Consider the following 25,916-nt stretch of genomic DNA (forward strand, 5'->3'; position numbering starts at 1 on the left):
CCACAAGATTTATCTCACCACAAAAGATATGTCAAAACATAGGTCCTTTAAAATACTTAACATCGGATAGATACTGTTTCAAAAAATATGCCATATTTAATACCAAATATCATAGCCTTGACATTAGGGTTGAAAAATGAACTAAGTTAAAATTATCACAATATCGGGGAAGAAGCCGATGAATGATCAGCATAAAATTCCATGTCCGTTTGCCTATCTGTCCGCAGACTCCTTACTAGATTCCAAAGGTAATAAACTAGGAAAATGCAATTGTACTCAATGGTATTATAGGTCCGTAGAAAGCTTTAGGAAAGTTTAGTATTTTCGAATTAAAACTCCATTAAATCCACTAATATTTTTGATAACAAATCTAATATAAATGGTCGAAATTTTAACCTTTAGAAAGTCAAAAAAGGTAATGAAAGACGTAAAAAATCACTTCACAATCACATCACAAATCAAAAAAAAAAAAAAAATCCAAATAGAAATATACTACAAAATTATTTGTCATAAAATTCCACTCCAGTAGTGGGATTTTTTGACTTATCCAGTGATAGCTCAATATATGGTTTACAAGCTTACAAAAGCATTTTGGTGAGAATTTTCCATTTGGGACGCAGTTGTGGTCAACATTTGTGCGCCTTATTGTCAATTAAAATAAAGGTTTCGTATTTTTATTCCCTCCACAATAGTATGGAGGGTATATTAAGTTTGTCATTCCGTTTGTAACACGTCGAAATATACATTTTAGACCCCACAAAGTATATATATTCTTGATCAGCATAAAATTCGACGTCGATTTAGCGATGTCCGTTCGTCTGTCCGTATGTGGAAATTACTCTAGCTTTCGAACGAAATGAAGCAGATTGATAAAATTGTACTGAAATGTTTCAAATTTGGCATTTGAAGTACATAACGGTTACTGTAGCAGAAAATTGTCTGTGAAGGCTCACATTTTGGTATAGCCCCCATAAAATAGTACTTCCCTATATTAATTATTTTAGCTCATTATTCACCGAATTTTTATACCCTACAACACTATGTGTTGGGGGTATTATAAGTTTGATTGGGCCAAAAATTATGTAACACCTCGAAATATTGATTTCCCACATAGGAAAGAATATATGAATCTTCCTATATCGACGAGCTGAGTCGATCTAGCTATGTATGTCCGTCCGTCCGTCCGTCTATCCATGTAAATTTGTAATCACTCTACAGGTCGCAATTATGGCCCGATCTTCATCAAATTTAGAACGTAGTTGGGGCTAGGGCCAGAATTGAACCCTATTGCTTTGGGAAATGATCGCATAATATTTAGGGGTTGAAATGGACCAAAAACAGAAAAAAATTGCTGATCACACAATTGAAGCCAATCGATACGCCTGAGAAGAGAGTTACGTACAGGAAAGAATTCTAGCATTTTGAATGACCATTGGATTATATATAGCTGTAAAATGGACCACAACAGCTAACAGCACGACGGAGTGCGTAAATATTGGGCAAATGTCCCTAGTCAAAATGCTAAGGGTAATATCTGAGCAGTGCTCCGTGACATAATTTCAAAAGCTTAATCTTTAAAAATGGATTTGAACATAAAGGGGCTTCTAACATATTGTAGTGTTGTAGGGTATCACATGGTCGACCCCGCAGGACTATAGCCTTTGCTAACTTTTTTTTTTTCAAGTTTCGCATTTAAATATTGTAATGACTTATGACAAAAATTGCCTATGCAAGTCGACGTCGTCATTTAGTCCCTAATATGACGGCTACATTTGGTATTTTTAGATTTTAACAGAATTTCTAACGAATTTTATTTTTATGAAAATTACCATATTTGTTCCGAATGGTGAAGGGTATTCATAGATTGGCCTTACAACTTACAGCTTTTTTACTTATTTCAATTCCTATACAACATAACAACACCCTATCAAATTTCCACTTTTAATGTATAAAATTGTAATTTTGCTAAAAGCCATTTTATCTAGATATATAGTTTGTTCTGAGACATAGTGAATGGTGGTGTAACAAAGTTGAATATTACTTCCATACATTATTTCGGAAAACACCGAAGAAAGTCCCATGAAAAGCAGAAACAATTTTTGCATGCTTTTCTTTTTTTTTGCCAAAATTGAACAATATATATTTTTGTCTTTGACATCTTCTTCTTAGAATAATGCTGTATGGGAGAATTTATGCAAAATTCGTTTGAAGTAGGGCTTTAACTCTAAAAAGTTGTTTTTAGTATTTATACATTTTTGGCGTTTAAATAAAATTTTGAGGTAGTCTGAGACCTATTGCAGAATTTGTTGGCAAATAATTTTTAGAATTTTTTGACGTGTTTCTATTCCGTATAGAAGGAATTTTTAACCATTTTTCAAAAAAACGGATCAAAAAGCTCATTTGAACCCCCTTTTTGGTTTAGAGGATTAAGGGTTGCAATTTTTTCGTCAAAATAGTCCTATATTGTTGTTACAAATACTGGCGAAGACACCACTTAGCGTAAATGTAAGAATTTTAAAAAATAGTATTTAAATAATTTTAAAAAATATTAGGTTACTTAGCGATTTAACCTCCATAGCTCTCCCACTCCGATCTTCGGAATTTGATATTCGGAGATCGCAATAGGTTCCACATTCTCTGGTTTGCAACAGAATTGTTTGAAATTTGGTATTGCAAGTTTCTATTTGCTATTTTCCCATTCATTTTCAACGTAATTGTTATTTTGGATCCATAGCAAACAACATATATCTTGAAAATCCCAATTTTTGAGGTAAATTTACCGACATTTGTTCAATGAATATAACAGATACCACTGCAACACTGGATATATATTCAAAAATATAACTTTCCAAACCGCGAAGGGATTTGTTGTACTTCTTCCATTAAAATAAATACAATTTTCGACATTTGTGTTCAGCTATGAGGCAATACCTTTATTGAATTCTACTGCACTCTTAAATGTTAACAAACAAATTAGAAGATTCGATCGATCTGTAGCATTGCAAAATATGTAATTATCTATTGGTGAATTTTTGGATGGTAACCATATTCGTCAGCGGTGTAGGTAACCTTGACAGGTTTACCATGTTTGTCAAGATACTCATATTCGCCCTTGACAATCCAAGTGTGCTCATCGGCCAAATGTCCCTCATGTTCAACGTGGACATGATCGCTCTGTTCAACGGAATATTTGTAATCCTTGGGATTGTGTTCATGATACTCCTTGACGATGTCGGCATGATGGTGTTCATGGTGGTCATGATGATCATCGTGATGTTCCTCATGATGATGGTCATCGTGATGTTCCTCATGATGATGATCATCGTGATGTTCCTCATGATGTTCGTGGTGGTCATGATCATCAGCAAAGGCGACGGCCAGGAGGCAAGCCACAAGTACAATCTAATTGAGAATTTCAATTTTGAAAAAATCTGTTATTTTAATAAGGTCCAAAAAATACTTACAGTAAATTTCATATTGGCAGTAGAAATCGTTTACAGTTGAATTCAAACAATAACTGATAATCCTTCTTCGTTGTGGAAGCCTATTTATATCAAAAAACGAAAGATATTGAACTCATCTCATCTCATCTGGCAATGTTAATTATTCAGGTTTGTACAATGGCTTTTGCGAGAATTCAATCGCCTTTTACAAACTCTATAACTCATCTGATCCTAGCCTCACCCTCCTATCCCGTACGACATATAAAATTCCATACCTTTCATATTGCACCCATACATCAAAGGTATAATGACTTTTACTTGGCACCAATTGTCGGTTTTGACAATCGGCTGTTTAGGCAATTTTTCTGAACAAAACAAGTTCATTGGCAAAGTGTAATAATTTTAATTGTTTATCAAAAAAATGTAGGCCAACAAATTTAGAAGAACACACCTCTTGCCAGAGAAACCCGTTCAATCAACATTTATCTTAAATCTTGCTCGCATTTCGAAATCTGGGTTGAATTACTTTTCTTGAAATTAATTGCAAAAATATTTTGTTCAAATTGTTTATGATAGCAAAGCAATATAAATTTTTGGCAAATCCCAAACGAGAGTATATGTCAATATGTAAATTGTAAATTCCGAAGGAAATTTACGGCATATAAAATTTGAAATATATAGAGGCATTTTTGCAACAATCATCATTAAATTATAATACATTTTCAAAATGTTATAGTTATCCGAATTTTTGTTCGAACATGGTTTTGAAGTTTGTTTTGGGCCAAAAGTGTAGCAACTCTTCGTAATTCAATCAATGGCATAGGATTAACATAAAATTAACAATTCGGAGGTAGAGAACTTTTCACGGGGTTCAGAAAAGGCTATTTAGCTTTATTGCAGAGGTTGTCGCGATACATGTAGTTTAGTCACACTAACTATGATCCGTATTCATTATGTCGTACGGTTTGTTTTTATTATTTTTATACTCTCCACCATACATTGTGTGGAGGGTATATTAACTTCGTCATTCGAAATAATTATTTTAGACCCAACAAAGTATATATATTCTTGATCAGCATATAATTCTAAGACGATTTAGACCTGTCCGTTCGTTGTAATCACGCTAGAGTCAAAACAAATTAGTATAGGAAGCTAAAAATTTGCTCAGTCTTTTGTCTGCAGGCAGGTCGAAAATGGGCTATATTGGTCTGCGATATCGTATATCCCGATATTCGGTAGTCTGATGATTTCAGCCAATTTTTTAAATGGAGTTGTCTTAAAATCCACAAAAGGGTTTCCATGTGAGAACATTACACCCTGGAAAAAAATGTCTGTATAGGTTCACGATATCATTAATCCCCTATATAACGGTTCCTCCCGATATTCGGTATTTTGATGATTTTTGCGACGACAGGAACATGTCTTCGTGTAGCCGCCATATAACGGTTTTCACTTGAGCGGTATTTTCCGACGGATTTTTTTTTTAAATTTTTCAAGTTTCTTCCAAACGGCGGAGGGTATAAAAAGTTCGTCCTGGCCGAACTTATCTGCTTTTTTATTTATTTTTTTATGTTGCAAAATAGTCAGGCTTAATCCCTTTATTGTTGTTTTTATTCCAACAACGTTTGTTTATTAGTGGAGAACGATGGTAATGTTTACCAGGGGATAAGGGAATATCTAGGTTCCGGAAAGAGCCACCAATCCTCATCAGTTCCCTTGCTTTTTGTCTGGAATATTCTTCCCAGAAGTTATTTTAAAAATAACTTCTATGACAAAAAAACATTTTTTACCCACGTGACGAGATCGTAAGCTCAATACAAGAGAAACCAAAGAATTAAATAAAACTAAAATTCTTTTGGAAAATCTTCTAAATCTTACAACCGCACTTATAAACATTTACATCTTTCTCCACTTGTTATGCTTTCGTTCTACCTAAACCCGCGTCTCAGAGGCCGAAAAATGGCTCGTGAGTTGAACATACCGCAGTATTCCATTCGGCAAATATTGAAAAATGAGCTCGGAGTAAAGCCACTGCAATTCCAAAATGTGCAAAAACTTTCAGCACAACAGAAAGAAAATGGACTCGAAAAAGCTAAATAGTTGCTTCGCTTGGCCGAAAGTGTTGAACTGCCGAATTTGGTTTTCTCCGATGAGAAAACATTCGTTGTCTAGCAGTTTGTAAACAAATAAAATGATCGTGTTCACTTGCCAAAGAGGTCAGCTGAAAATGTGCACCTTCGGTTGGCCACCAGAACTCAAGCACCGGACATGGTGATGCTGTGGGCCGCCATAACAGCCGATGGTCGCTCTCTGCTCGTATTAATCGACCGTAGCATCAGAATAAATGCAGAATATTATCGCGAAAATATTCTAGAGGGTGCAGACCTTGGACATTCCAACAGGACTCAGCGCCATCGCACTCAGCACGCGCCACCCAAGAATGGTTAAAAATGAGGTTCCTCGCTTCAATTCTACATTTCCATATTTTAGAAAGCAAGGTTGGCACTAAAAAATACCAAAGTGTCGACCACCTCAAGCAAGCGCTTCGTTGGGATTGGGCCAAAATACCGCAGAGCAACATTCGGGCAGCGTGTGACGGTTTCATTGGCCGATTGGAGGACATAATTCGTGCCAAAGTTGACCAATTAGAACAAATCTAAACTTATTCTAAAATGTGATGCTATTTCTGACATTTTTTGCTTTCATTCAATAAAATTTAAAAAATAATTATGGCCTTGGAATTTGTGCAGCTTTTTATTTCACCCTGTATATATTTGATATCATTATTAGTCACTAATGTTCCTTGGGAATGATATATATACGTAACTAGCTGAACCCGGTGCGCTTCGCTACTCCTTTTGATTTTATATGCATTCAAAATTTTATTTACGAATATATGTTAACTTTGTTATTCCATTTGTATATCCTCGAAACAATCATGTTGGGCTCAACAAAGCATATATATTCTTGATCAGCGCAAAAGTCTAAGTTGATTTAGCTTACTTTCTGTTGTAATCATGCTATAAAATCTTTTAGATGAATCGTATAAATGGGTAATGATTCTTGCGGCAGAAGACTGCTGAAATAGGCTCATTATGTTTTTTTTTATCACTCATCAGGCGAAACATCCGATTATTTTGTATTTTAACCACACTTTTTAGCATCATATGAGTAATATTCCTCCAAATTGGATAAATTTCGGCACATCCGTGTTTAAGGGAAAATTGATCCTGATATAGCTATAGCTTCCATATATATGTTTCATCAGATTTTCGTAATAAGCACTCTACAACAATGATATGTCGAAGCAGATATCAGGAACACCCCAGAAGTGCCTCTGCTGAATTTCATCAAAATCGGTTCTGATTTGGATATAGCTTCTCTATACCATTTGATGTTTATTGTGCGGTCTGAACGCAAAGCTATTGTAGCGCCCCTTTCTTTATGGACATATATATTATTTGATGCGGCAAAATGTTCCTCATCGAAATATAAGTTTAAGACCATAGGTCCATTTAGGTGAAATCAGTTTCAGGTCATTTGTAGTCGATCTACCGGTGTCCGTCTGTCAGGCTGGTGCGCACGGTAACTCTCATAGAAAGTATCTGATTCCATCCAACCTTGTTACATCGTACATCGGTGTACTCCCTGTGGTACCACCTCCACAAAAAGTAAACATTTTCAAACTTTGCATATGGTAATATTTGCATCGATGCTAGCTTACAGAGTACTCTAAGATTGCAAGTTTTATACTGAGTATACTCTTTTGAAAATTTTGATTGGCAGTCGAAACGCTTGAGAAGCAAGGGGCCTGTAGATTTTAAGAACAGCGCTATCATATGTTATGTTATTTTGTTTTTGCAAAATAGTCAGGCTTAATTCATTGATGCACAAAGTGCGAAAGACCTATTAATCTTTAATATTTAAAAGAATGAGTTGGGTATGATTTTCTTATTATTTCAATAATATAGCAAATTATTAAATATAGCAAAAACTTTAAATCAATTTAAACCAGTAAAGAAAGTCTTAAAGTCGGGCGGGCCGACTTTATGATATCCTACACCATTTTGCATATTTAGTAGAGCTTCACATAACAAATAAAATTTTTATGGCAAATTTGTGAGAAAATCAGGCCTAATTTGGTCGTATGTGCCAAATTTCATACCATTTGTGCTGATATTACACGTTTGGTGCCAAGATATATATGGAAGCTATATCCAAATTTTGACCGATTGACCTATGGGTCTATCTCGTTTCCTTTTGCCTGTTAAAAACAAATGGGTTTTGTCTGAGCATATTCTCTCCAAGTGTTAATTAACAATAACATATTTGACAAAAATATTTTTTTTTAAATAAAACTAAAATACATTCAGCAATGCTTCTAAATTAATGCAATAAATGAAATTTTGAATTTATCAATAAATTATATTTATAAATTTATCAATAAAATATATATCTTATTTAAATTGGCTTCAACATATACTTCTACCAATATCAACGATTTCTTTTTAGTATGTATTTTTGTTCGCCTGCCACAAGTATGTCATGATCATCATCAGCCTGTTTTTCACTCTGGACACGAACACGACCAATTTGTTCAACAGAATGTTTGAAGTCATTTGAACTGGACTCCGATTGCTGTTTTACGTCCACTGAATGTCGGCTCTCCTGCGTTGAAATTTGATCCGCATAAGTGAAAACCAGTAAACAGACGAGGCTGTAGATCAGCTAAGTGGAAATTTAGGAATTTTTTTATAAACACTCTTATCGAAATTGTTTTGGTTTGGATTTACCATGAAATGAATTTTCCTCATTGTTCAGCTATTCCCTTTGGCATTCAGTATTTTATTATGCGATCGTAAAACTTGCAAATATATTTATAGGAAATGTATTTATATCAGTATGGACAGAATAATTGCGCTATAACGGTTTTTTGCACCAAATTGTTTTTAAATTGACATTTTATTATAATTAACAAACACCAATTAAACTGTATAAAATTACACATTTAATTTAACGGCGTAATGTTTAATGCAATAAAAACTTAATGGTTCAAACATCTATATAGGTCATTCCATAAATATACATGTTGCAATATTTATTTTTGACATTAAACATATGCAGATTAAATTTAAATTCAGATGAAATTGTTTCACAAATCCTCGAAGCGATGAGCTTATTTACCAAAACAACACAACGGCTTCCAATGCAGGCACATGTTATTGTGCAGTGTTCGTGAAGTTGATTTGATGAACTTGAACGTTGAGAAGGCAACGTCTAGTTAGTTGCACACTCGTAAAAGAAAACTATTTTAAATATTTTTTGTATTTTTGTATATTGTTATGCTTTAGAAATTATAAGCTAAAACACTTATGGTACATTGTCACTTAAAATCACGAATGTCAATTTTATGATTATTTTTCTGCTTCACACAAACGCCACACCGAACTTTTTATAACCTCTGTATATCGAAGAAATAGGAAGTAATGGAAAGTGTAGAATATGTTATCCTAGAATATTAATCAGTTAAAAATAAACAAGTAAAAAAGCAGTATGTTCGGCCGGGCCGAACTTTGAATACCATCCACCATTTGGAACAAATTAGAAAATTCTCCAAAAAATAAAATCCATTAAATTTTTTTTTAAAATCTTTAAAATATCTAATATAGGAAGTTGCCGATATATGGGGGGATATACGGTATTGTGGACCTATAAAGACAAATCAATGTCTGGGTGTAAAGTACTCACAAGGAACTCCTTGGTTGGTTTTCAGATAATTCCATTGGAAAAAGTGGCTAAAATCATCAAAATACCGAATATAGGGGAGTACCGTTATATGGGGGATATACGATATCGTGGACCTATATAGACAATTCTCTCTCAGGGGGTAAAGTATTCACAAGGAACTACTTGTGCGACGGACAGACGGACGGACGGACAGGACTAAATCGTCTTAGAATTTTACGCTGATCAAGAATATATATACCTTGTTGGGTCTAAAATGATTATTTCGATGAGTTACAAACGGAATGACGAACTTAATATACCCTCCCCTTATGTTCAAAACCATTTGGGAAGATATCGCTTTTTATACCCTATACCACAAGGTATTATATCTTTCTGAATGGGTTTGTAACATGCTAAAGAAAACGAGATAGACCCATAGTTCCTTACGATGATCTGCATAGAATTACATTTTGAGTCGATTTATGCATGTCCGTCCGCCCGTCTGTCCGTCCGACCATGTATTTTTGTAAACAAAGTTCGGGTCGCGTTTATTGTACGATCCAGATGAAATTTTGCACAAATCATTTGTTTGACCCAAGGACGAACGCTGTTGAAATTGGAGATAATCGCCCACAATTTATATGTATCTCTCATATATAGTTTCGTCCGATTTGTCTTTTATTGTTCACCAAACGTTTAATATCAGCCAAATGGTATGGAATTTTGCACATATAACCAAATTAGGCCTGAAAATAACTATGCCAAATTTGATGGAAATCGTTTTGGATATAGCTACTTCTCCCATATAAATTCTTCTTCCGATTTGTTATATTTTTTCTCCACAGCCGTAATATGCGCTCGTTAACAACGATATTCAGAGAAATATATCAACTACAGCTCAGCAATATCTTTGTTAAATTTTATTGAGATCGGAACAGATTTGGATATAGCTCCCATATATCCAATTTCAAGTTAATTGTTCACAAGCCTGAATTGAAAACGCAATCAGAGGATGATATTACTCTCATATACTAGTTCCTATGGACTTTAAATTATAACTATAATCATAGTTGGTAAGATTTGATTCTCCCAAATTCCCAATAAAAACTTTTATTTGCTATGTGAAGCTCAATTAAATATACAAAGTGGTGTAGTATACCACTTTAGTATACCACACTTTATTTAACAAAAGGGTTTCAGATCTGCAAACACTTTACAACGTTGCAGGGTATCAAATGGTCGTTCCAGCCCCACTATAGCCTTTGTTATACCCTACATGGCCATAACTCCTTAAATATTGAGTTTTCAGCGATTTTAGCTATTATTTGTGGCATGAATTATTAAATACTTTAAACTGACCATAACTCTTTTAAATATTGAGTTTTCGGCGATTTTAGCTATTATTTGTGATCACTTTTTAAGACATGAATTATTGAAAACTTTAAAATGGCCATAATTCCTTAAATATTGAGTTTTCGGCGATTTTAGCTATTATTTGTGATCACTTTTTAAGACATGAATTATTGAAAACTTTAAAGTGGCCATTACTCCTTAAATACTGAGTCTTCGGCGATTTTAGCTATTATTTGTGATGACTTTTTAAGCCTTGAATTATTGAAAACTTTAAAATGGCCATAACTCCTTAAATATTGAGTTTTCAGAGATTTTAGCTATTATTTGTGATCACTTTTTAAGGCATGAATTATTAAAAACTTTAAAATGACCATAACTCCTTGAATATTGAGTTTTTGGCGATTTTAGCTATTATTTGTGATCACTTTTAAAAGTATGAATTATTGAAAACTTTAAAATGGCCATAACTCCTTAAATATTGAGTTTTCGGCAATTTTAGCTATTATTTGTGGCATGAATTATTAAATACTTTAAAATCACCATAACTCCTTAAATATTGAGTTCTCGGCGATTTTAGCTATTATTTGTGATCACTTTTTAAGACATGAATTATTGAAAACTTTAAAATGGCCATAATTCCTTAAATATTGAGTTTTCGGCGATTTTAGCTATTATTTGTGATCACTTTTTAAGACATGAATTATTGAAAACTTTGAAATGGCCATTACTCCTTAAATATTGAGTTTTCGGCGATTTTAGCTATTATTTGTGATGACTTCTTAAGCCTTGAATTATTGAAAACTTTAAAATGACCATAACTCCTTGAATATTGAGTTTTTGGCGATTTTAGCTATTATTTGTTATCACTTTTTAAGACATAAATTATTGAAAACTTTAAAATGGCCATAACTCCTTTTATTGAGTTTTCGGGCGATTTTTGCTATTATTTGTGTTCACTGTTAAAAGCATGAATTATTAAATACTTTAAAATCACCATAACTCCTTAAATATGAGTTTTCAGCGATTTTAGCTATTATTTGTAATCACTTTTTAAAGCATAAATTATTAAAACTTTAAAATGACCATAACTCCTTAAATATTGAGGTTTTCGGCGATTTTAGCTATTATTTGTGATCACTTTTTAAGTCATGAATTATTGAAAACTTTAAAATGGCCATAACTCCTGGAATATTGAGTTTTCGGCAATTTTAGCTATTATTTGTGATCACTTTTTAAGGCATGAATTATTGAAAACTTTAAAATGGCCATAACTCCTTAAATATTGAGTTTTCAGCGATTTTAGCTATTATTTGTGATCATTTTTTAAGGCATGAATTATTAAAAACTTTAAAATGACCATAACTCCTTGAATATTGAGTTTTTGGCGATTTTAGATATTATTTGTTATCACTTTTTAAGACATGAATTATTAATAACTTTAAAATGACCATAACTCCTTAAATATTGAGTTTTCGGCGATTTTAGCTATTATTTGTGATCACTTTTTAAGGCATGAATTATTGAAAACTTTAAAATGGCCATAACTCCTTAAATATTGAGTTTTCGGCGATTTTAGCTATTATTTGTGATCACTTTTAAAAGTATGAATTATTAGATACTTTAAAATGGCCGTAACTCCTATAATATTGAGTTTTCGGCGATTTTAGCTATTATTTGTGGCATAAATTATTAAATACTTTAAAATGACATAACTCCTTAAATATTGAGTTTTCGGCGATTTTAGCTATTATTTGTGATCACTTTTTAAGGCATGAATTATTAAAAACTTTAAAATGACCATAACTCCTTGAATATTGAGTTTTTGGCGATTTTAGATATTATTTGTTATCACTTTTTAAGACATGAATTATTAATAACTTTAAAATGACCATAACTCCTTAAATATTGAGTTTTCGGCGATTTTAGCTATTATTTGTGATCACTTTTTAAGGCATGAATTATTGAAAACTTTAAAATGGCCATAACTCCTTAAATATTGAGTTTTCAGCGATTTTAGCTATTATTTGTGATCATTTTTTAAGGCATGAATTATTAAAACTTTAAAATGACCATAACTCCTTGAATATTGAGTTTTTGGCGATTTTAGATATTATTTGTTATCACTTTTTAAGACATGAATTATTGAAAACTTTAAAATGGCCATAACTCCTTAAATATTGAGTTTTCGGCGATTTTAGCTATTATTTGTGATCACTTTTTAAGGCATGAATTATTGAAAACTTTAAAATGGCCATAACTCCTTAAATATTGAGTTTTCGGCGATTTTAGCTATTATTTGTGATCACTTTTAAAAGTATGAATTATTAGATACTTTAAAATGGCCGTAACTCCTATAATATTGAGTTTTCGGCGATTTTAGCTATTATTTGTGGCATAAATTATTAAATACTTTAAAATGACATAACTCCTTAAATATTGAGTTTTCGGCGATTTTAGCTATTATTTGTGATCACTTTTTAAGGCATGAATTATTGAAAACTTTAAAATGGCCATAACTCCTTATATTGAGTTTTCGGCGATTTTTGCTATTATTTGTGTTCACTGTTAAAAGCATTAATTATTAAATACTTTAAAATCACCATAACTCCTTAAATATTGAGTTTTCAGCGATTTTAGCTATTATTTGTGATCACTTTTTAAGACATGAATTATTAAAAACTTTAAAATGACCATAACCCCTTGAATATTGAGTTTTTGGCGATTTTAGCTATTATTTGTGACCACTTTTTAAGACATGAATTATTGGAAACTTTAAAATGACCATAACTCCTTAAATATTGAGTTTTCGGCGATTTTAGCTATTATTTGTGATCACTTTTTAAGACAGGAATTATTGAAAACTTTAAAATGGCCATTACTCCTTAAATATTGAGTTTTCGGCGATTTTAGCTATTATTTGTGATGACTTCTTAAGCCTTGAATTATTGAAAACTTTAAAATGGCCATTACTCCTTAAATATTGAGTTTTCGGCGATTTTAGCTATTATTTGTGATCACTTTTTAAGGCATGAATTATTAAAAACTTTAAAATGACCATAACTCCTTGAATATTGAGTTTTTGGCGATTTTAGCTATTATTTGTTATCACTTTTTAAGACATAAATTATTGAAAACTTTAAAATGGCCATAACTCCTTTTATTGAGTTTTCGGCGATTTTTGCTATTATTTGTGTTCACTGTTAAAAGCATGAATTATTAAATACTTTAAAATCACCATAACTCCTTAAATATTGAGTTTTCAGCGATTTTAGCTATTATTTGTAATCACTTTTTAAAGCATAAATTATTAAAAACTTTAAAATGACCATAACTCCTTAAATATTGAGTTTTCGGCGATTTTAGCTATTATTTGTGATCACTTTTTAAGTCATGAATTATTGAAAACTTTAAAATGGCCATAACTCCTGGAATATTGAGTTTTCGGCAATTTTAGCTATTATTTGTGATCACTTTTTAAGGCATGAATTATTGAAAACTTTAAAATGGCCATAACTCCATGAATGAATTATTTTAGCTATTATTTGTTATCACTTTTTAAGACATGAATTATTGAAATCTTTAAAATGGCCATTACTCCTTAAATATTGAGTTTTCGGCGATTTTAGCTATTATTTGTGATCACTTTTTAAGCCATGAATTATTGAAAACTTTAAAATGCCTATAACTCCTTAAATATTGAGTTTCAGCGATTTTAGCTATTATTTGTGATCACTTTTTAAGGCATGAATTATTAAAAACTTTAAAATGACCATAACTCCTTGAATATTGAGTTTTTGGCGATTTTAGCTATTATTTGTTATCACTTTTTAAGACATGAATTATTAATAACTTTAAAATGACCATAACTCCTTAAATATTGAGTTTTCGGCGATTTTAGCTATTATTTGTGATCACTTTTTAAGGCATGAATTATTGAAAACTTTAAAATGGCCATAACTCCTTAAATATTGAGTTTTCGGCGATTTTAGCTATTATTTGTGATCACTTTTAAAAGTATGAATTATTAGATACTTTAAAATGGTCGTAACTCCTATAATATTGAGTTTTCGGCGATTTTAGCTATTATTTGTGGCATAAATTATTAAATACTTTAAAATGGCATAACTCCTTAAATATTGAGTTTTCGGCGATTTTAGCTATTATTTGTGATCACTTTTTAAGGCATGAATTATTGAAAACTTTAAAATGGCCATAACTCCTTATATTGAGTTTTCGGCGATTTTAGCTATTATTTGTGGCATGAATTATTAAATACTTTAAAATCACCATAACTCCTTAAATATTGAGTTCTCGGCGATTTTAGCTATTAATTGTTATCACTTTTTAAGACATGAATTATTGAAAACTTTAAAATGGCCATTACTCCTTAAATATTGAGTTTTCGGCGATTTTAGCTATTATTTGTGATCACTTTTTAAGTCATGAATTATTGAAAACTTTAAAATGGCCATAACTCCTTAAATATTGAGTTTTCGGCGATTTTAGCTATTATTTGTTATCACTTTTTAAGACATGAATTATTGAAAACTTTAAAATGGCCATAACTCCTTGAATATTGAGTTTTTGGCGATTTTAGCTATTATTTGTTATCACTTTTTAAGACAAGAATTATTAATAACTTTAAAATGACCATAACTCCTTAAATATTGAGTTTTCGGCGATTTTAGCTATTATTTGTGATCACTTTTTAAGGCATGAATTATTGAAAACTTTAAAATGGCCATAACTCCTTAAATATTGAGTTTTCGGCGATTTTAGCTATTATTTGTGATCACTTTTTAAGGCATGAATTATTAAAAACTTTAAAATGACCATAACTCCTTGAATATTGAGTTTTTGGCGATTTTAACTATTATTTGTGATCACTTTTTAAGGCATGAATTATTAAAAACTTTAAAATGGCCATAACTCCTTGAATATTGAGTTTTCGGCGATTTTAGCTATTATTTGTTATCACTTTTAAAGACATGAACTATTGAAAACTTTAAAATGGCCATAACTCCTTAAATATTGAGTTTTCGGCGATTTTAGCTATTATTTGTGATCACTTTTTAAGGCATGAATTATTAAAAACTTTAAAATGGCCATAACTCCTTAAATATTGAGTTCTCGGCGATTTTAGCTATTAATTGATATCACTTTTTAAGGCATGAATTCTTGAAGACTGTAAAATGGCCCTAACTCCTTAAATATTGAGTTTTCGGCGATTTTAGCTATTATTTGTTATCACTTTTTAAGGCATAAATTATTGAAAAATTTAAAATGGCCATAACTCCTTAAATATTGAGTTTTCGGCGATTTTAGCTATTATTTGTGATCACTTTTTAAGACATGAATTATTGAAGACTGTTAAATGACCCTAACTCCTTAAATATTGAGTTGTCGGCGATTTTAGCTATTATTTGTTATCACTTTTTAAGGCATGAATTATTAAAAACTTTAAAATGACCATAACTCCTTGAATATTGAGTTTTTGGCGATTTTAGCTATTATTTGTTATCACTTTTAAAGACATGAACTATTGAAAACTTTAAAATGGCCATAACTCCTTATATTTAGTTTTCGGCGATTTTAGCTATTATTTGTGTTCACTGTTAAAAGCATGAATCATTAAATACTTTAAAATGACCATAACTCCTTAAATATTGAGTTCTCGGCGATTTTAGCTATTAATTGATATCACTTTTTAAGGCATGAATTCTTGAAGACTGTAAAATGGCCCTAACTCCTTAAATATTGAGTTTTCGGCGATTTTAGCTATTATTTGTTATCACTTTTTAAGGCATAAATTATTGAAAAATTTTAAATGGCCATAACTCCTTAAATATTGAGTTTTCGGCGATTTTAGCTATTATTTGTGATCACTTTTTAAGACATGAATTATTGAAGACTGTTAAATGACCCTAACTCCTTAAATATTGAGTTTTCAGCGATTTTAGCTATTTTTTGTGATCACTTTTTAAGGCATGAATTATTAAAAACTTTAAAATGACCATAACTCCTTGAATATTGAGTTTTTGGCGATTTTAGCTATTATTTGTTATCACTTTTTAAGACATGAATTATTAATAACTTTAAAATGACCATAACTCCTTAAATATTGAGTTTTCGGCGATTTTAGCTATTATTTGTGATCACTTTTTAAGGCATGAATTATTGAAAACTTTAAAATGACCATAACTCCTTGAATATTGAGTTTTTGGCGATTTTAGCTATTATTTGTTATCACTTTTTAAGACATGAATTATTAATAACTTTAAAATGACCATAACTCCTTAAATATTGAGTTTTCGGCGATTTTAGCTATTATTTGTGATCACTTTTTAAGGCATGAATTATTGAAAACTTTAAAATGGCCATAACTCCTTAAATATTGAGTTTTCGGCGATTTTAGCTATTATTTGTGATCACTTTTAAAAGTATGAATTAGTAGATACTTTAAAATGGCCGTAACTCCTATAATATTGAGTTTTCGGCGATTTTAGCTATTATTTGTGGCATGAATTATTAAATACTTTAAAATCACCATAACTCCTTAAATATTGAGTTCTCGTCGATTTTAGCTATTATTTGTGATCACTTTTTAAGACATGAATTATTGAAAACTTTAAAATGGCCATAATTCCTTAAATATTGAGTTTTCGGCGATTTTAGCTATTATTTGTGATCACTTTTTAAGACATGAATTATTGAAAACTTTAAAGTGGCCATTACTCCTTAAATATTGAGTCTTCGGCGATTTTAGCTATTATTTGTGATGACTTTTTAAGCCTTGATTTATTGAAAACTTTAAAATGGCCATAACTCCTTAAATATTGAGTTTTCAGCGATTTTAGCTATTATTTGTGATCACTTTTTAAGACATGAATTATTAAAAACTTTAAAATGACCATAACCCCTTGAATATTGAGTTTTTGGCGATTTTAGCTATTATTTGTGACCACTTTTTAAGACATGAATTATTGGAAACTTTAAAATGACCATAACTCCTTAAATATTGAGTTTTCGGCGATTTTAGCTATTATTTGTGATCACTTTTTAAGACAGGAATTATTGAAAAGTTTAAAATGGCCATTACTCCTTAAATATTGAGTTTTCGGCGATTTTAGCTATTATTTGTGATCACTTTTAAAAGTATGAATTAGTAGATACTTTAAAATGGCCGTAACTCCTATAATATTGAGTTTTCGGCGATTTTAGCTATTATTTGTGGCATGAATTATTAAATACTTTAAAATCACCATAACTCCTTAAATATTGAGTTCTCGGCGATTTTAGCTATTATTTGTGATCACTTTTTAAGACATGAATTATTGAAAACTTTAAAATGGCCATAATTCCTTAAATATTGAGTTTTCGGCGATTTTAGCTATTATTTGTGATCACTTTTTAAGGCATGAATTATTGAAAACTTTAAAATGGCCATAACTCCATGAATGAATTATTTTAGCTATTATTTGTTATCACTTTTTAAGACATGAATTATTGAAATCTTTAAAATGGCCATTACTCCTTAAATATTGAGTTTTCGGCGATTTTAGCTATTATTTGTGATCACTTTTTAAGCCATGAATTATTGAAAACTTTAAAATGCCCATAACTCCTTAAATATTGAGTTTTCAGCGATTTTAGCTATTATTTGTGATCACTTTTTAAGGCATGAATTATTAAAAACTTTAAAATGACCATAACTCCTTGAATATTGAGTTTTTGGCGATTTTAGCTATTATTTGTTATCACTTTTTAAGACATGAATTATTAATAACTTTAAAATGACCATAACTCCTTAAATATTGAGTTTTCGGCGATTTTAGCTATTATTTGTGATCACTTTTAAGGCATGAATTATTGAAAACTTTAAAATGGCCATAACTCCTTAAATATTGAGTTTTCGGCGATTTTAGCTATTATTTGTGATCACTTTTAAAAGTATGAATTATTAGATACTTTAAAATGGTCGTAACTCCTATAATATTGAGTTTTCGGCGATTTTAGCTATTATTTGTGGCATAAATTATTAAATACTTTAAAATGACATAACTCCTTAAATATTGAGTTTTCGGCGATTTTAGCTATTATTTGTGATCACTTTTTAAGGCATGAATTATTGAAAACTTTAAAATGGCCATAACTCCTTATATTGAGTTTTCGGCGATTTTAGCTATTATTTGTGGCATGAATTATTAAATACTTTAAAATCACCATAACTCCTTAAATATTGAGTTCTCGGCGATTTTAGCTATTAATTGTTATCACTTTTTAAGACATGAATTATTGAAAACTTTAAAATGGCCATTACTCCTTAAATATTGAGTTTTCGGCGATTTTAGCTATTATTTGTGATCACTTTTTAAGTCATGAATTATTGAAAACTTTAAAATGGCCATAACTCCTTAAATATTGAGTTTTCGGCGATTTTAGCTATTATTTGTTATCACTTTTTAAGACATGAATTATTGAAAACTTTAAAATGGCCATAACTCCTTGAATATTGAGTTTTTGGCGATTTTAGCTATTATTTGTTATCACTTTTTAAGACATGAATTATTAATAACTTTAAAATGACCATAACTCCTTAAATATTGAGTTTTCGGCGATTTTAGCTATTATTTGTGATCACTTTTTAAGGCATGAATTATTGAAAACTTTAAAATGGCCATAACTCCTTAAATATTGAGTTTTCGGCGATTTTAGCTTTTATTTGTGATCACTTTTTAAGGCATGAATTATTAAAAACTTTAAAATGACCATAACTCCTTGAATATTGAGTTTTTGGCGATTTTAACTATTATTTGTGATCACTTTTTAAGGCATGAATTATTAAAAACTTTAAAATGGCCATAACTCCTTGAATATTGAGTTTTCGGCGATTTTAGCTATTATTGTTATCACTTTTAAAGACATGAACTATTGAAAACTTTAAAATGGCCATAACTCCTTATATTTAGTTTTCGGCGATTTTAGCTATTATTTGTGTTCACTGTTAAAAGCATGAATCATTAAATACTTTAAAATGACCATAACTCTTTAAATATTGAGTTCTCGGCGATTTTAGCTATTAATTGATATCACTTTTTAAGGCATGAATTCTTGAAGACTGTAAAATGGCCCTAACTCCTTAAATATTGAGTTTTCGGCGATTTTAGCTATTATTTGTTATCACTTTTTAAGGCATAAATTATTGAAAAATTTAAAATGGCCATAACTCCTTAAATATTGAGTTTTCGGCGATTTTAGCTATTATTTGTGATCACTTTTTAAGACATGAATTATTGAAGACTGTTAAATGACCCTAACTCCTTAAATATTGAGTTGTCGGCGATTTTAGCTATTATTTGTTATCACTTTTTAAGGCATGAATCATTGAAAACTTTAAAATGACCATAACTCCTTGAATATTGAGTTTTCGGCGATTTTAGCTATTAATTGTTATCACTTTTTAAGGCATGAATTATTGCAAACTTTAAAATGGCCACGACTCCTTAAATATTGAGTTTACGGCGATTTTAGCTATTATTTGTGATCACTTTTTAAGGCATGAATTATTAAAAACTTTAAAATGACCATAACTCCTTGAATATTGAGTTTTTGGCGATTTTAGCTATTATTTGTTATCACTTTTTAAGACATGAATTATTGAAAACTTTAAAATGACCATAACTCCTTAAATATTGAGTTCTCGGCGATTTTAGCTATTATTTGTGATCACTTTTAAAAGTGATATGTGAAGCTCAATTAAATATGCAAAGTGGTGTAGTATACCACTTTAGTATACCACACTTTATTTAACAAAAGGGTTTCAGATCCGCAAACACTTTACAACGTTGCAGGGTATCAAATGGTCGTTCCAGCCCTACTATAGCCTTTGTTATACCCTACAACACTATGTGTTGGGGTATTATAAGTTTGATTAGGCCAAAAATTATGTAACACCTCGAAATATTGATTTCCCACATAGGAAAGTATATATGGATCTTCCTATCTCGCCGAGCTGAGTCGATCTAGCTATGTATGCCCGTCCGTCCATCTGTCCAAGTTAATTTGTAATCACAGGTCACTCTCTATTTCTTTTGGAGATAATCGCATAATATATAGGGGTTGAAATGGACCAAAAACTGAAAAATTTCCTGATTTTGCAGTTGCTCTACAGGTCACAATTATAGACCAATCGAAGCGAAAGTTAGCATGGGGCTAAGGCTTTGGGCTGGGCAGAAACCTTCCAATTTTGATGGTCATCGGGTAACATATAGTGGTTGAAATAGACCATAGCATTTGTGATAAATAAAAGTCAAATTTTCCATTTACCCGCGAATATTTTTAATGCCGGCGAAATTGCAACTAGACGAACAGGTCATTTGTGACCGTTACGTAGATGCCGATAGTAATAATATCGGATATATGTAGCGAAATATATTCAATGTATATAAAACAAAGGAAGGGGATGTTAGCTAGAATGCCTATATCTCCAGAATGGCTGGAGCGATTTTGACAAATTTTGTCAATTTAGAATTCCCTCTTGGCATAAAAGTATAAACTCTAAAAAATTGCACAAAAAGATGCCAATAATGATGTTAATATAGATTTTGTACTATTTTGTGACATTTTTTTCATATTTTTTATCGCATGCGATTTTTTCAATTTGACTTATAATATTGAAATGTACATTTTATAAAAAATTTTTCACCTTACAACACGGGTTGTGGTTATTATACACAGATTGCAATTATCGTCCGATCTTCAGGAAAATTTTCACAAGGGTAGGGTTAGACTCAGAAGAGCTATTGTTTTCAAAGATGACCGCTATATATTTAGGGGTTGAAATGGACCAACCACTAAAAATGTTCCTGATTTTGCAGCCTTTATAAGGACGCAAATAGAAACCAAAGGACACGCAACCTCCCATGTAGTTAGGGTTTAGGACAGCGGGTAGAATGGACCACTACTTTTGTGTGAAAAAAATACAAACATTACTTACAGGCGATATCCGAAATACACAAAAGGCGAAATTCTGATTTTTATGCTGATTTCGTTGATGAATATAGCCAAATATCGTAGACAAGCAAATCATATAAATGAGTCTAACTTTGGAGACACAGAGGGGCCTCTTGCTTTTGGAGATGATCGCAAAATATTTAGGGGTTCAAATTAACCATAAACAGAAAAAAAATCCTGATGACACAATTGAAGCCTTTCGACACGCCTGAGAAGATAATTAAACACAGGTAAAAATTCTGGCATTTTGGATGACCATTGGATTATATTCAGCCGTAAAATGGACCACAAAAACTAACAGCACGACAGATTACATAAATATTGGGAAAATGTCCCTGGTCAAAGTGCTCCGTGACATAATTTCAAAAGCGAAATCTTCCAAAATGGATTTGGGCATGAGGGGGTTTCTAACATATTGTAGTGTTGTAGGGTATCACATGGTCGGCCCCGCACGACTATAGCCTTTGCTTACTTGTTTAAAATATGAAATTATTTATTTTTCACTGTGTGCATTAAAGAAGTGAAGTTTAGGTACACTGGTATTAATTCTATTTTGCATACGATTTATTTCTTTTAGTACCACGTTACAGACACTATAATTAAAAATTATAGATCCAACACGTTTGGCCATGATGCAATATTCAAAACCTTTATGTCCCCCGTTTCTGGAACATTCCAAGATTAGCGCTTCTGTCATTCGTAGATAATCCTTATGTGGATGCAATTTTTCGAAGACACAGTTAGAACCACGTTAACTAGAGATACATTTTTTATCGAAAGGGATAGATTTAAATATTAAAAATTTTTGATAGTGTTGAAACCAAATTTACATTTTATTTTTGAAATACGAAGTGGAATTGTTTTTTTGCGATTATTAAACACCTTCCTCAAATTTCGATCAGAATTAAAAATTTTATTGATAAATAAATTTGAGAATGTCAAATTTCCAAAATTGGTTGATTTTGATTGGAAAGAGAAATGTGGACTAATCGAATTAAGACTGTTGGCTTTCTTAAAATCGTAAATTATGCAGGGAAAGTTATTGGCATAATTAAAATTCCTCATAATAATGTTAAGCGAGTTAACAATTAAAAAAAATGGAAAAAGTAGGCCTAATTACAAATGATAACAAACATTTAATGCCAGCAACAAACAAATGTCAATGGATATATTGAACTGTTTAATCGCTAAAACATATAAAGATATCGAGTTTTTGTAACTGAAGTTGATGTTATTAAGAATTTTATTGAACTTCAATTTATATAAAAATCACAGAGATCGGACAGAAAAATCAGTTGAGTTCCCGACTTCAAACAGAAAAATGAAATTCTCAGTAAGATATTTTTGAAAGAAAATTCAAATTTTATACCAAAAATATATATTTGCTTAATTATATTATTGTCTAATATTTCTTTAAGATCATTCTTATTGCTTGCCTTTTGGCATTTGCTTTTGCTGATGAGCATGAGGAACACCACGAAGAACACGGTCACCACGAGGAGCATGAACACAACGAAGAACATGGTCACAATGAGGAGCATGACCACCACGAAGAACATGGTCACCACGAGGAAAATGAACACCATGAGGAACATGACCACCACGAGGAACATGACCACCACGAGGAACATGGCCACCATGACGAGCATCATAATCACCATGCCGATATTGTTAAGGAATATGTTGAACAAGGCCCCAAGGAATATAAATATTCCGTGGACTTAAGTGACCACACTCACGTTTCACACGAAGGCCATTTGGAGGACAAGAAGACTTGGGTGGTTAAGGGCGAATACGAATACAAAGATAAACATGGAAAACCAATTAAGGTTACTTACACCGCTGATGATCACGGCTTCCATCCCAAAATCGAACAATAAATTACAAATAATGAAAGAATGAATAACTTTCGTTATATCTAAAGAACAATAAATATTAGAATCTGCATAAGTTATAGAACCGCTTATATTTTTTTTTTTTTTCTGGCATTAGAGTAGTATAATTTCCATTACATTAAGCATCTTCATAATGGAGAAATTCAAAATGTTCAATTATAGTACTTACAAATCTCATTCCAAATTCCAAAAGTGTTGCAAAACTTAATTTATAATTTTCTAAGTACTTATTTCCTACGAGATGTCCATGGTAAGAGGTAAGGATGTTGTTGATATACACTCACATTATTATGCCCTACAACACTATGTGTTTGGGGTATTATAAGTTTGATTGGGCCAAAAATTATATAACACCTCGAAATATTGGTTTCCCACATAGGAAAGTATATATGAATCTTCCTATCTCACCGAGCTGAGTCGATTTAGCTATGTATGTCCGTCTGTCCATGCTAGTTTGTAATCACTCTACAGGTCGCAATTATGGCACGAAATTTAGAATGGAGATTGGGCTAGGGCCAGAATATGGAGATGATTGCCTACTATTTAGGGGTTGAAATGGACCAAAAACTGAAAAATGTCCTGATTTTGCATTTGTTCTACAGGTCGCAATTATAGCCTAATCGACGTGGAAGTTAGCATGGGGCTAGAGTTTAGAGCTGGGCAGAAGCCTACCAATTTGGATGGTTATCGGGTAATATTTAGTGGGTGAAATAGACAATAAAATTTGTGTTAAATATAAGCCAGATTTTTCATTAACCTCAAATATTTTACAAGAGTAGGGTTAGGCTCAGAAAGCCTATGCCTATTGTTTCTAAAGATGTGTGCAATATATTTAGGGTTAAACTGGACCAACAACTAAAAATGTTCCTGATTTTGCAGTCATTATAAAAATCACAAATAGAAACCAAATGACACGAAATCTCGCATAAAGTTAGAGTTAGGACAGCGAGTAGAATGGACCACTACTTTTGTATAAAAAAATACCAACATTTCCATTCATCCGAAACGCTGAAAATAACTTGCAGGCGAAATCCAAAATACACAAAAGGCGAACTTCCGGCTTTTTTATGCTTATTTCATTGAAGAATATAGCCAAATATCGTAGACAAGCAAATTATATAGATAAGTCGAAATTTAGAGACACAGAGGCGCCTCTTGCTTTTGGAGATGATCGCAAAATTTTTAAGGGTTCAATGAACCAAAAACAGAAAAAATTCTCCTAATCACACAATTCCACCATTAGGGAAATAAGCCCGTTTTGTCGAGACTTCTCTCACGGGCGTTATATTTTATTTTTAAATAAATCAAAATCTAGAATTGCAAAATAATTAAATTCCATAATGTACAGGGCAACAGACCTTTCTTTACTTGATTGATAAAAATACCCTTAAAATCATCACAATATCAAATACTAACAACTGCCCGCTACGTCGTGAGCAAAAAGTCCTCCATAGAATTTTTGATTCGTTCAAACAGTTAGTGTTAGGACTTTTTTTACCCTGGAAAACCACAAGTGGCTATCGTTAGAGCACTTCAGCATTTAAATGTGAATAAATCGTTTGTGTCTCGTACTATCGCTGGTTACCGGAAGAAAACAGCAACATCAGCAGAAATGGTTCGAAAAGTAACGAAGCCACTTGATCGAGACCCGTGTCGCAGTGGCCGAAAAATGGCTCGTGAGGTGAACATATCGCAAATTCCATTCGACAACTGATGAAAAATGAGCTCGAAGTACAGCCATTGAAATTCCAAAAAGTGCAAGAACTTGCACCGCAGCAGTAAGAATATAGACTCAAAAGAGTTAAAGAGTTGCTTTCCTTTGCCGAAAGTGGTAAACTTCCGAATTTGGTTTTCTCCGACGAGAAAACATTCGTTGTAGTGGTTTGTAAACAAACGAAATGATCGTTTTTACTTGCCAAAGAGGTCAGCTAAAAATGTGCACCTTCGGTTGGCCACCATAACTCAAGCGACACCCATGGTGATGGTGTGGGCCGCCATAACAGTCGATGGTCGCTCTCCGCTCGTATTAATCGACGTGGTATCGTGGCATTAGAATAAATGCTTTTATTAGACCTTGGACATTCCAACATGACTCAGCACCATCGCAATCAGCACGCCAATTCTAAGGTTCATTTCCCGCGCACAATGGCCACCAAAATCTCCGGATACCAATCCGTTGGACTATTGTGTCTGGAGTGTTTTGGAAAGAAGAAGTAAGTTGGCACTAAATAATACTAAAAAGTCGATCACCTCAAGCTAGCGCTTCGCCGGGAATGGGCCAAAATACCGCAGAGCAACATTCGGGCATCATGTGTCGGTTTAACTGGCCGTTTTAAGGCCATAATTCGTGCCAAAGCTGACCAATCCGGACAAATCTAAACTTATTCTAAAATTTTATGCTATTTTCGACATTTTTGGCTTTTATTCAATAAAACTCCAAAAAATAAAAATAAATTATGGTGATTGACTTTGTTGCAGTTTTTTA

General features: G+C 31.9%; 2 protein-coding genes across 2 annotated transcripts; one reads left to right on the top strand and one right to left on the bottom strand.

The window, feature by feature from the left end:
- Positions 1-2,906: 2,906 nt before the first annotated feature.
- LOC131801600 (larval cuticle protein 9-like) lies at positions 2,907-3,623 on the bottom strand. Its single transcript, XM_059120415.1, has 2 exons — positions 3,465-3,623; positions 2,907-3,402 (listed from the first exon to the last, which is right to left on the bottom strand). The coding sequence occupies exons 1-2, from the start codon at positions 3,474-3,476 to the stop codon at positions 3,019-3,021; spliced, it is 396 nt and encodes a 131-aa protein (XP_058976398.1). The 5' UTR covers positions 3,477-3,623; the 3' UTR covers positions 2,907-3,018.
- A 19,093-nt stretch (positions 3,624-22,716) lies between these two features.
- LOC101892070 (histidine-rich glycoprotein-like) lies at positions 22,717-23,495 on the top strand. The gene is made up of 2 exons (XM_005190159.4): positions 22,717-22,869; positions 22,955-23,495. Exons 1-2 carry the CDS (start codon positions 22,765-22,767, stop codon positions 23,414-23,416), a joined length of 567 nt encoding a protein of 188 aa, XP_005190216.3. The 5' UTR covers positions 22,717-22,764; the 3' UTR covers positions 23,417-23,495.
- Positions 23,496-25,916: the final 2,421 nt, after the last annotated feature.

This window comes from Musca domestica, unplaced genomic scaffold, assembly GCF_030504385.1.
Source record: "Musca domestica strain aabys unplaced genomic scaffold, Musca_domestica.polishedcontigs.V.1.1 17, whole genome shotgun sequence".
Lineage (NCBI taxonomy): Eukaryota > Metazoa > Arthropoda > Insecta > Diptera > Muscidae > Musca > Musca domestica.

What these genes read in the sequence shown, in the direction of transcription:
- LOC101892070 (XM_005190159.4), top strand. Translation starts at nt 22,765, where the DNA reads ATGTTATTAAGAATTTTATTGAACTTCAATTTATATAAAAATCACAGA. An exon ending in ACAGAAAAATGAAATTCTCA is followed by an intron (nt 22,870 to 22,954) that starts GTAAGATATTTT and finishes TATTTCTTTAAG; the next exon opens with ATCATTCTTATTGCTTGCCT.